Genomic DNA, 13,133 nt, shown 5'->3' with positions numbered 1-13,133 from the left:
GAACAAGGCCCTTGCCTATATCGTATTCTGCATCTCCGTTCTGGTATATAGTAGCAATTATCTTGAATGGGTTTGCCGCAGTCATTTATTGAATCCATGCAATTTGATGCAGGTTATTTACCCACTCGACTTCCAATTTATTCACTCATTTTTCTTCTGAGAACCTTCACCGAGGTTCCCTGTAGTGAATCATGGAGCATGCCTAGGCAGAGATGGGATGGGGGAAGTTGACTGATGGACTATCTGGGCAAGTCTTGGAGCTCTGGGGGAGGGTGTAAAGAGGCTGAAAGTGGGCTCTCCCCTCCAGGACAGTCTTGGGGGAACAATACAAAGACAGATTGTAATACAAGGCAGAATTCATAAAGCAAAACTAGAAGGGGAAAGAGAAACAGTCCAGTGAGATCAGAAAAGGCTCCAGAGAAAGGCCTTGGAGAGGCCTTTGAGGAAAGGTGGATGGGGACAGTTGGGGACAAAGGGGAGGAGACTAATAGAGGTCAGTGCACAGGGCCCCAGAACCTGCTCTAAGGGCGTAACTACTTTGCCAAAAGCAAAGGGCCTACTCAGCTGAGCAAGAGTGATACGATGAACTTCTAGAAGGTGATAGCACAATGACCTAGACGTAGTGAGGACCCTGTGTGACCTGGGGGCAGAGCATTCTCCAATCAGAATCCTATCAGGAAACCCAGTTTCATGACGACTGGCCTGATCATCTGACTCACAACACACTCCCATCTCCACCTTCATGTCCTGCAATCCTCCATGCTGACTTTGCAGTGAGGTCTGGTAAACAGCCCCAGCAGTCCCTGGGATGAGTGCAGCATGAAGCACAGCACAAAGGAAGAAGGGATGGGGAAAGCAGAAGACGCCATCCATGGCAAAGTGGAGGGTCCACAGAAATGGCAGCATGATTCAGAGCAGAGAAAGCAGAGAAAGCATTTGGGCTTCAGGAAGAGGGAAGCTGAGCTAGCGAGAAACAGCAGAGGAGAGGGGAAGGCCAGAAAGGTGGCCGAGACAGACAGGCTTCTGCGAAACAGTGGGCAAGGAGGTGGCCAGCGCCAGGAGGGGGCTGAGACAGGAGGACTTCCCGGGCCGGCAGGTAAGAAGTAGGCAACACCAATGCCTGTTAGATGGATCAATGGGGAAATGTGGCTCCAAACTTTTCATGTGTGGCTTCATTGACCTGTTGACCCGGCAGAGAAGAGAGGAAATTCTGCTTGACTTTTCCCTTTTTTGCCTTTTATTTCTCTTTAGCAGCCACTTTACAATTCAAGGCTGTTTCTGGTTCAGTGTAAGAGAGAGTAGGCAGCTCGTGTCCCCCAGCATGTCACACAAGCCAACGGAAGTGCCCCACCCAGACTGAACACCACAATTAGAAAATGCCTAACTCTTTGAGGCATTAACCAAGCACTAATACTCTTAGCTTTATTATTTTTTTATTCAAAGCAATTCAGAAGTGACTGGCTAGAGACTCTATCTACCCAGAAAGTTAGAGCTGTGAGGCACAGAAGGATCAGGCCCTGCAGGCCTGTGGGAGCTCAAAGCACACAGAAGTGGGGGTTAGGACAGGGCAGTCAAGAGGGCTGGGGGGGTTGTCAGCTAGCCACAGATATATCCCTACAGACAAGATTTCTCTTGGGAATTCACTACTGTCAGACATTCTTAGCTCTCAGCCTTCTAAGGTGTTCTGAGCAAATGCACAAAGGCCTGATTTATAAAACCCCCAAAGGCTGATTTTTCTTTTTTTTTCCGATTTACAACTACTGTAATTTTCAAAGGGGCAGATACTTATGGAAGAGTACCCAGGAGCTGGAGTGATCACTCAGTGTTGAAGAGCACTGACTACTCTTACAGAGGACCCAGGTTTGAGTCCCAGCACCCACAGGGTGGATAACAACTGTCCATAACTCCAGTTCTAGGGGATCTGACACCCTCTTCTAGCCTCCGTGGGCACTGCATGACACGGATGCACTTACATACATGCAGATAATAGTACACTCATACACATAAAATAAAAATAAAGTATTTTTTAAAAAAGAGTACCCAGAAAATTCTCTACTCGGGTAGTAAACCAACATGGGAATCTGAGTTTTTCAACTTGCTCAATACAATAGACACTAATGCCGGGGGCTATCGAACACATGAAATGTGGCTAGTCAAAATTAGAATGTGCTGTATGGGTAAAGTACACCAGATTTCAAAATTAAAGACAATAAAAATGTAAAATATGTCAATAATTTTTTATTTCGTGTTATGAGTATTTTACCTACATGTAAGTGCACCATGGTATTTTAAGTATATTGAGTTAAACAAAACACATTAGGAAAATTGAGCCTGCCCGTTTTACTGTTTGAACTGTGGATGCCAGAAAATCACCAGTTACCTACATGGCTTCCATTTTGCTTGAACAGTGACTACTTGAGACGGAGCCATGGCACCTTGGCATCTGGGCATTCTTGGGAACTACTTTATACTATTCAAAGGTTGACGGCAACCTTGGATTTTGTTCCCCCACTCCACCGTCTATGCTTTAGTGTTTCTGAATACGTGTATGCGAAGCCTGGCTTGCTGACTTTGGCCCTTGACTCCCATGCACTGTATTGACTTCCAACACTGGGAGGGGCATTTTGCCTTGACTCTTTGATCATTGCCCACTGGGCAGCTGCTCCAGACCAGGGCCTTTGGGCATCCTGTTCTCTATCAGAGACCCTGATGAGCAAGCTTCTGCCAGCCTCAATATGGAAGCCAGACTGGAAGAGGTGGGACCCTTACCACTCTATGGCCTGCCCTCTCTGGGTGTCTTGTATAAATGAAAGTTAGTGGCGAGGTATAATGACACACACCTGCAATCCCTGCGCTTGGAAGGTGGGAAGATTACACATTCAAGATCAGTCTAAGCTAGGTAGTGAGACTCTATCTCAAAACACTAAGGGCTGGAGATGTAGTTGAGTGGTATAGTGCTTGCCTAGAATGTGTGAGCCCCTAAGTTCAGTCCCCAACACAAGAGGGAGGAAAAAAAGCACTAGTTACAAAGAGCATCTTCCTGGGACGAGATAGTGGAAAGGAGCTGACTGTGACCCTCAAAATTGGATATGGCATGAAGCCCTCAAGGACAGAATACCTAGAGTTGCACCCCCCAGCCCATCCTCTGTGACTAAATGCTGCTGCTATTGTGTGACAACAACCTGGCAAAGCAGCTGCTACCAATGATCTTCCAAACAGAGGTTCCTGGTTTCACCCACCTCCTCTTGGGGTTGAGTCATTAGCTTTGGATGCCAGCCTATGAATCTAACTTCTAACAAGTTTCCTGACTTAAAGGAATGAAGGCCTATAGAAAAAATAAAGTTTTCACTTTATTGTACCAAAGAAAGATTATGAAAGCATTTACTTATAGAGATGAATAAGGAAGTAAAAGCCACAGCCAGCCAGCCTTTATCATACCCAGGAAAAAGTCCCACACAGGCTGTAGTTCTCTCAGTTTCCCTTGCACTGTGGAAACCAAGAAACCTGTCACAGAACCTTGAAATGCAGGATTGTTTGATGGATGGATGAGCCAGCATTTTAAGTTTTCTGTGGCCAAAATTGTGAACAAGTAAATACAGATACTAATCGGTGTTGTGCAGATCTGGGCTAGAAAAGGTTGGAAAACATGGGCTTGAATGAATGTACGCAGGTTTTTCTTAATTGTACCAAAATTAAGGGCCCTGGTAGGAACTGGCAAGATGGCTCCGTGGTTAAGAATACATACTGTTCTTGCAGAGGACCCAGGTTTGGGTCCCAACATCCAGGGTGAATACGGCAGCTCACAACTGACTGTAACTCAAGCTCAGGGTTATCAGACACCCTCTTCTAGCCTCTGTGGGCACTACACACATGAACACACCCATTCATAATCTGAAAACTAAACATATTTCTAAAAAGAAGGGCTCTGGTGCTCAAGGAGTGGCCACAGAATCTTCCTGTCCACCTGCCCCAGCCTCCATCAATCTGGCAGCATTTTAGGAAACTTTTGTTTCTGAATACCTCTCAGGAATAGTTGACTTAGAGTCTCTAGATGTACTCCTCTATTTCTAAGAAGGGGGCCACAAGTACACTTGCTGAATTGGTGGAGGGCTTCTCTTGTTGCTTCCCATCTCTTCCATCCATTTAAAAATTAAACCTTGGAGCTGGAGAGATTGTTTAATAGCACATACTGCTCCTCCAGACCTAGGTTTGGTTCCCAGCACCCACATGATGACTAATAACTGCCTGTAACTCCAGTTCCAGATGATCCAACACCCTCTTCTGGCTTCCATGGGCATTGCATGCATGTAGTGCACTTACAGCCATGCAGGTAAAACAAACACACAAAAGATCAAAAAAGTCAAAATGAATAAAAATAAAAACTTTCGCCAGGTGCGGTGATGCACGTCTTTTGTCCCAGCACTGGGGAGGCAGAGGCAGGTGGATCTATGAGTTCAAGGCCAGCCTAGTCTACATAGTGAGTTCTAGGCCAGCTGGGGCTGCAAAGAGACCCTGTCTCAAAAAGACTCCCCCCCAAAAATAAAAATAAATAAAACCTTTCTACTTATGCTCAAGGTCATGAAAATACCTGGGTTCTGAAACCAAACTACAATGTGACTTCTCTTCCTGTTATTCCTCCTTGGCAAAGTGGAAAAACCCAAGAAGCAGTCCATTTTTCAAGTTTCCCTTGCTTAGACATTCAATTAGTAAGTGCAAAATTATTGTCAGAATAAATTATAAGGCAGATATGAGAAATTTTTAAGAAAGTCAAGTTACATATTATATGTTCCTCTCCCGTCAAAATGAGTTTAGCTTTCTGAAGGGTATTAAGAATTAAACAGTGCATTAAAAAATGGGCCTTCTCAGGCTGGAGAGATGGCTCAGCGGTTAAGAGCACTGACTGCTCTTGCAAAGGACCTGGGTTCAATTCCCAGCACCCACATGGCAGACCATCCTTAACTCCAGTTCCAGGGGAATCTGAAGCCCTCTTCTGACCTCCATGGCATTGCACGACATGGGTGCACTCACTTACATGTAGGCAATACACTCATACACATAAAATTTAAATAATAAATAAAAATTTATTTAAAAAGGGCCTTCTCTTTCTAGAACAGTTTTTAGTTCATAGCAAAAGTAAGCAAAAGGTACAGACACTTCTTTCTGTCCAGCACATACTGCTCTTAACATCTCCCTGCTCCAGGGTGCATTCATTCCAACTGATGAACCATAGAGACATACCACTGTCACCCAGAGGCCATAGTTCACATGGGGCACTCTCAGTGTTGTCCTTTCCATGGGTTTGGACAGCACATACACACAGTCAGAGTATCATACAGCATAGCTCCTTTGCTGTTATACATCTGTGTAACAGGGAGGTCTGTGTGGATGCATGAGTATGGGGAGTGGAGTACACATGCACATGCATGTAGGAACCAGAGGTCCACTTTGAGTATCCTCCCTTGGGAGCCATCTCTCATTTGTTTGGGACAGGGCCTCTCATTGGCCTGGAACTAGCCAATTACACTAGGCTGTCTAGAGAACTTCAGGGATCTGTCTCCACTTCCCCTGCACGGGGATTAGATGCACACATTGCCATGCCTGGCTTCTTAATGCAAGTTCTAGGGATTGAATTTAGGTCCTGATGCTTGTGTGGCAAATGTTTTACCACTAGAGCCATATCCCCAGCCCTGTTGCACTTATTTTAATAGTAAACACATAATGCCCTCATATAACAAAACTGATAGAGTTGGTTTATGTGGCCTCACTGAAGCCCAGAAACAGACTAAGTTGTTGACTTGGCTCAGGGAGATAGCCAGGAACAAAGGAGTTCTCTGTATAAGCAAAGGACAGCAGTGTCTGGAGTGGCATAGTCCTCAAAGTAGGACACCAGAGGACCACAGCATTTTCACCATACTTCAGTACTGCCAGCAGTCTGTGCCCTGGCAATCTTTTAGGAGTCCTGTAGGGTCACAGTATGGGATAAATCCTCCATCAGTTCACGTGACAGATGGCCTTCCTATGTACAAGAACTTCCGTGGATACACCCAAACTTCATAAAACACAAAACAGTTCTATGGAGAAGCAAATTTAACAGCATTATTTGCCAGGCATGGTGGTGTCCACCTGTACACCCAGCACCCAGGAAGCTGAATTGGATGCCAGCCTGGGCTGTGAAATTTTACACACACACACACACACACACACACACACACACACACACACCATTATATTTTTTGCTATGATATTTATAAAAGCATTTTTTAACTTTTATTTATTAATCTTTAGTTTATGTGTATGCATGTATTGCCTGCATGTAGATAAGTGCACCCATGTTGTGCAGTGCCTGAGGAGGTCAGAAGAGGCTGTCGGATCCCCTGGGACTGGAGTTAACTGACAGTTGTTAGCTGCCATGTGGATGCTAGGATTCAAACCCAGGTCTTCTACAAGAAGCAGTGTTCTTAACCATTGAGCCATCTCTCCAGCCCCTATAAAAGCATTTCATCACTATGGAAATGAATTGGCCATTGAAAATCTTTAAAGGAAAAAATCAAATGTGGCCTGTATCTTTTGGAACTTTCAAACCCATTGTCTTAACCAGATTGGCAAGGAAATGGTGATACTATGGGCACATTAAACTTTTAATTAAAGCTGTAGCATACAAGCTGGGTGTGGTGGCACACGCCTTTAGTCCCAACACTCAGGAGGCAGAAGCAGGTGAATCTCTGAGTTCAAAACCAGCCTGGTCTACATAGTAAGTTCCAGGCCAGCTGTATATAGTTGTAGCGTACAGAATTGTCAGCATGCCTTGACAGAAGCATACATCTACACTTCCATTACTGACAGATGGAAGGGAACACTCCATCTGGGGAGCACTCAGAAGTGCTGCCTGAGAATTCCTGCAATGACATTCCACATCTACCAGGCTACATGTGGCAACTGGTCACATGAAACGTGGCCAACAGGACTAGAATGCGATTTTTTCCTGTACTGGGACAGGAACCTAGAAGACACTCCCACCCCCAGCCACATACACACACTTATCAAGCATTCTACCACTGAGCTATACAGCCCCAGGAATGGAAATCTTAACTTCATCAAAGTTTTACTTGATTTACACTGAAATAACCAGGTAACTAGTGACTGTCATAGCAGGCACTCCAGTCTAATGCATCTGTATTGGGGACTGTGGTGTAAGATGAGCAGAAGGTAAGGCTCTGCCTTGTAGCTGTGTTTGCTAAGGAGGATAACAGGTATTTTCCCATTAAAGCCCCTAAAATTAAAGCTATCTTTCCTAAAATGGCCTATAGCTCTCAAAGGTGTTTTGATGGTACCTGGGTGTAGAGCCTTGTACATCCTAGGTACTTAATCACTGAGATATACAAATCCCAGCTCTTAAGGTCATTTTCTTAAGTCCACTGCAGTTACTTTTCCCACTGACCTCTTTCCTCATTCTCTTCTCCAGGGTTATCTTAACACAGGCTGCTTTAACAAAACACCAGACTGTCAGCTTAAACAGAGATGTCTCAGTTCTGGACAGATGAGGGATGTCTTCTGCGCTTACAGACAGCACCTTCTCTCCATCCTTGAATGGCAAGGATAGAGAAAAGGGGTGGAAGGGGATTTCTTCCTCTTCCTCTAAGGCCACAGATCCATCAGATTAGCACTGAAGTCTTAGATCTTCATTTAACCTAAATGTCTATGGAGGTCTTTTCAGTGCAGTCATATATGAGAGTCATACTTCAGTGTGTCCTTTGGGGAGGATACAATCCAGTTTATAGTAGGTCTTTCTCAGCTCTTAGCCAGAGGCGGGCTGCCCGCCCATGGAGAAGCTGCTGAATTCACCTGACTTACTGTTGCAGCCTCACCCAGTTATGCCACTAGGCCCCAACTCATCTGTGCTGCCCAGGCCTCGCAGGGCAACAACACATTACAGCAGCAGCTTTCTCTTCATTATCTATCACCTGATTCTTAGTCCTTCATTTTTTTTTTTTTTGGAGGATTCCCTGTATGAGTACTGTATTAACATCATTTCCACCTCTCCTTCTCCAACCTCCACCTCCTGTCTATCCCCGCCCTACCCCTCCACACCTCAAACTCATGATCTCTTCTTCTATAATGATTCCTTTTCATGAATGGCATTTGGAAAATGGCAGCAGAGGGCACTGGGCATGTTTAAAGGACCAGCTTTTTTATTCTATTTTTTTTAATTTTTTGCCTTTTTATTTTCTGTATATGCATGTATTGTGCATGTATGCAAATGCATCCATGTCATGCAATGCCCTTGGAGAATAGAAGAGGGTGTTGGATCCCCTGGAACTGGAGTTACAGACGGTTGTTAGCCACATGTGGATGCTGGGATTCGAACCTGGGTATTCTGCAAGAACAGCCCAGTGCTCTTAACCACTGTGTCATCTCTCTAGCCCCTAAAGGACTGAGGAAAACTAAGTATGAGACCAGGACCATCCTTGTGGCCCCTACTGCTGACTGGAGTCATCTCCCACCCATGAGCCAGAGGAGACTAGTGCTTCCAGAAACTTCTGCCCCTTACTCTTTCTCCTCCCACTCTTGATCTTCAGGGAGAGTTGACCATGACCAGCAACATGGAAAACCTACAGAATGCCCTGTATCTAGATGCAGTGCCAGAGCCCTGGGCTAGGCGAGCCTACCCTTCCACAGCAGGCTTGGCAGCCTGGTTTCTGGACCTCCTCAACAGAATCAAGGAGCTGGAGGCCTGGACAGGTGACTTTGTGATGCCCTCCACTGTGTGGCTGACAGGCTTCTTCAACCCGCAGTCCTTCCTGACTGCTATCATGCAGTCCACGGCACGCAAGAATGAATGGCCACTAGACCAGATGGCCCTGCAATGTGACGTGACCAAGAAGAGCAGAGAGGAGGTCAGGAATACTCCTCGGGAAGGGGCCTACATCCACGGCCTCTTCATAGAAGGTGCCCGCTGGGATACACAGGTATGGTCTGGGAACAAGCCAAAAAGCATCTTGGGGTGCACTGATGTACATTGACTGCTAAGTGCGGTGCTCCTGAATCTTTTTACCTAGGTGGTCTGTTTTTCCTTGACCCCATTTTTATCTAGTCAAGGATGGTGCAAAGAGCAGGGGCTCTAAAGAGGGAGGAGAGTGTGCTTAAAAATGAGGCTTGTGTGCTGGGTGTGGTGGTGCACACCTTTAATCCCAGCACTCGGGAGACAGAGGCAGGTGGATCTCTCTAAATTCAAGGCCAGCCTGGTCTACATAGTGAGTTCCAGGACAGCTGGGGCTACAGGGAGACCCTGTCTCAAAAATGATCCAAAAAAAAAGACCAAAAAAAAAAAAATGAGGCCTATGGAAACGGACTAGTGGAATCTGACTCTCAGCACCACCATTTATGAACCATTTGGCCCTGGTACAGCATTACCTCTCAAGATCTCCATTGACCAAACTGTTTAAATGGGAAAATAAAAAGTGAAAATCAGACAGGTTACTATGTACATTCGAACAGTCTGACAGACAGCTGTTAATACACAGTGCTAATGGAAAACTAACGGTTACTGAGTTTCTTTCTGGGGTTATGAAAGTAAACTGGAATTAGAGATTGGTAATTACTGCACATGTTTGTCAACGTAATAAAAACACTGAATTTTATACCTAAGAGGTCTAGTTTTACAGTATGTTAACAACAAAAAAAAAAAGTCTAAGCTAGAGAGATGGTTCAGAGGTTAAGAGGGCTCACTGCTCTTCTAAAAGAAGAGTTAGGCTCCCAGTACCCGCCTTGGGTGGCTGACTACCTATAACTCCAACTCCAGGGATGCAATGCCCTCTTATTGCCTCTATGGGCATCGCACTCACATGAACATACACACATACACAAAATTTTAAAAACTAATAAAAATAGGGGCTGGAGAATTGGCTCAGTGGTTAAGAGCACTGGCTACTCTTGCAGAGAACCCAGGTTCGGTTCCCAGAACCCACATGGCAGCTAACAACTGTCTTATTATAACTTCAGTCCCAGGGGATCCAATGCCCTCTTCTGACCTCTGCAGGTATTGCACAAAATGAGTGTGCTTACATACATACAGGCAATACATTCATACACAGAAATTTTAAAATATTTTAAACTAATAAAAACATTTTTAAATGTCTAAAAAAGCCTAGTCTTACTCTTCCCATACTCCTCACCATAAGCACTCAGTTCTGAGGACAAGTGGTCCCCACTATGTGCTAGCTGTCACTCACCATGGCTTTTATCAGCTGCTGAAAGAACTAAAAAGATACATCCTTTCCTTTCAATACAACGCATGAAAATGAATCAAATTCTGTCTATAATAAGAGGAGGATGGGGTCACATGGGCAGAAGTGAGAAATCAGGGAATCACTCTGGATCAGTGTTCCCCAAAGGATAACGTGTTAAAACACTCAGCACCCAAAAAACAGCACTACAAGAAATGAACACGTGAAGTATCCCATGGTCAAGCCACGGATACTCATTGGGAAACGAGTCAGTTAAACAGTTAAGTGTCTTCCTTACTCTAGAACTTTCTGTTTTCAGTGTGTTTGCCTCAAGTCCAAATTTATGTGGCCAAGGGCTCTCTTGTTCCTGGGAACATTTCTTAGAACCAGTAGTAGAAATTCTGTAGCTAAGTAAACAGTAACTAAAGATAAGTCTAGTGAGACTTCTCAGGAAAGCACAGGTCAGTTGCATGTGAAAAGCTACAAAATGGTTAAGATCTTTCCTTATCCTTAATTAAACTGTCGCTCCCTGCACCAACATTTGAAATGCTCTAGAAGTGGATGAGGTGGCATAGGAAACATAAAAGAGGTAGCAATGGTATAACCATAACCTTAAAACTAAAAATATTTACTGGCAGAAACTGTGCCTTCTTCCTCCTTACGTCCCCAGCACCTAGCATGGCATTTGCCAAATAGTTGCCCTCAATATTTTAATGAAATGAATATCTAAAAATGTAAAACCAAGGGGGAATCAAGCTGCAGAGGGATTAATCTGTACATGATAAATGAGCTTTTGGAGTTCAGCATCAACAAGACTTAAAGCCAGTTGTGGCGGCACATGTTTACAATCCCAGCACTCAGGAGGCCGAGGCAGGAGGAACATGAGTTTTAAGCCTAGGTTACACAGTGAGATCATTTCAAGCAAGCAAAAGAATGATTTATGCTGAAAAGACAGAAATGTGTTTTCCAGAGCTGGAGAGACAGCTCAGCAGTTAGAGTACTGGCTGCTCTTGTAGAGGATCTGTGTTCAATTCTCAGCACCCATATGGTGGCTCACGACCATCTATAACTCCAGTTCCAGGGGATCCGATGCCCTCTTCTGACCTGCGAGGGCACTGCACGACATAGGTGCACCTACCTACATGCAGGCATTACACTCACACATCAAATTAAAAAAAAAAAATTTTTTTAAGTGTTTTCCAAGTATGAGATACCTTCCAGTGTGGTTACTGAGAGAAGTCAGAACACCAGGTAGAAAGGCAGGCACGACATCCCAGATCCTCCTGGATCTTCTGACAGGAGCAAAGCTGGCTGGCTGGCTGGGCTCTGGTTCTGATCTAAGATGGGTCTCCTCATGGTCTTGTCATCAGGCTGGAATCGTTACAGAGGCGAAGCTGAAGGACCTGACACCCCCCATGCCTGTGATGTTCCTCAAGGCCATCCCAGCAGATAAGCAGGATCGCCGCAGTATCTATGCTTGTCCTGTGTACAAGACTTGTCAGCGGGGACCCACCTACGTGTGGACCTTCAACCTAAAGACTAAGGAAAACCCATCTAAGTGGGTTCTGGCTGGTGTCGCCTTGCTTCTCCAAGTTTAGTTTCCTGCAGGCCCTGGGGAACAAGGGAGGAGGCTGGATGGACGTTCCCTAACAGGACAGGTGGGTGAGGGGTGACGGCAGATGCTAAATCATTGAGCACTGAATTTCTGTAGTAGACCTAAGGAGCCTAAAGTGAGGGTGAGCTAGCCAGTGGGCCTAAGAATGATGGGAGAATTCTGTAGTCGCGAATCTTTTCCAATAAAAGGATTTATTCAACTGGGCCAGGTTCTGAGAACTGCTGAGTCACGTTGATGGTGGAGACCAAGAGAAACCAACTACAAACGAGCCCAGACCTTGTTCCACAGCACTGTCCTTGGTGCTCTAGCTCCCAGGTACCAAGGCACAGGGATCACTCATCAATCAGAATCCCATTTACCAGCTTCTGGACAATTTTCATGCATATCACTATTTGATTAAGAAATGTTACCCTAGATTGGGGGGGGGGATCGATTTTTTTTTTCCCTACAGAGCCAGAGAGTAAATACTTAAGGTTCTGCAAACCACACTGTCTTGGCTTGAACTACTCTGCCATTTGAGCCCAAAGTAGCTGAGACGATATGTAAATGAATATTCACAAAACAAGTATTTACAAAAACAAGATCTCAGCTATAGAGGTTGAGGAAAGTATACAATTAATACTGATCTTTGATTAACTCACAAATCTACTAAATACATTTTTACATCTGTTTGCGGAGGACACAACTGTAATCATGCATGCAGCTGTTTCCAGTTAGCTCTGTTATTCTGTGCATCGTTCCCAAGAGACCCAAGGAGACTCGCTTCCCCTAACACTTTTTAACTGTGGAACAAATGTCCAGAGGAAAGCAAAGGGTTCTGCAGTTCTGATGGATTTCAAAGAGCTCCATGAGGTGACCTGTTTGGAAAGGAGAGCAGGGGTGGGCTTGGAGCACTGCTCCCTTGTATCCTTGCAGATTTCATTTTTTTAGTTAATTACTATTTAGATCAGTGATTCTTGAACTAGAGCAAACACCAGAATCCCCTGAAGGGCTTGTTAAAGCAAATCTTGCTGAATCCCACCCTGCAGAATTTCTGACTCAGTAAGTTTAAGAATATGCCACTGCTGCTGCTTTGGCGGCTGCCTTGAGAACCCAATTTAAACTCCCAATCTCATTCTTCTATCATCTCTGCTGTCAACACACTCCAACACCAGCTCCTCCACTGTTTTCCAGCTGGCTTTCCATTGGGCCCTGCATCCCCTTTACTCCTTATGTGCAAGCTGTAATGGAGGTAACAAATGCTTCTTGGAATCTAGGAAACCCAACTTGTTTTGCCCCTCCTCTCTCAAATGAGG

The 13,133-nt window shown here is 44.9% G+C and overlaps 1 protein-coding gene across 1 annotated transcript in view; it reads left to right on the top strand.

Annotated features, from left to right (window-relative positions):
• The window catches only part of Dnah9 (dynein axonemal heavy chain 9), a 430,757-nt gene extending 418,721 nt beyond the window's left edge, over positions 1 to 12,036 (top strand). Inside the window, exons 68-69 of the mRNA XM_008855701.3 lie at positions 8,577 to 8,966; positions 11,594 to 12,036. Coding sequence (XP_008853923.1) covers positions 8,577 to 8,966; positions 11,594 to 11,821 — 618 coding nt within the window. The 3' untranslated portion in view covers positions 11,822 to 12,036. The remainder of the gene's footprint in view (positions 1 to 8,576; positions 8,967 to 11,593) is intronic.
• Positions 12,037 to 13,133: the final 1,097 nt, after the last annotated feature.

This window comes from Nannospalax galili, unplaced genomic scaffold, assembly GCF_000622305.1.
Source record: "Nannospalax galili isolate Female #2095 unplaced genomic scaffold, S.galili_v1.0 scaffold146, whole genome shotgun sequence".
In the NCBI taxonomy this organism is placed as follows: domain Eukaryota; kingdom Metazoa; phylum Chordata; class Mammalia; order Rodentia; family Spalacidae; genus Nannospalax; species Nannospalax galili.
The sequence above is the reverse complement of the archived record's forward strand: the minus strand, read 5'-3'. Positions and strand labels throughout refer to the sequence as shown.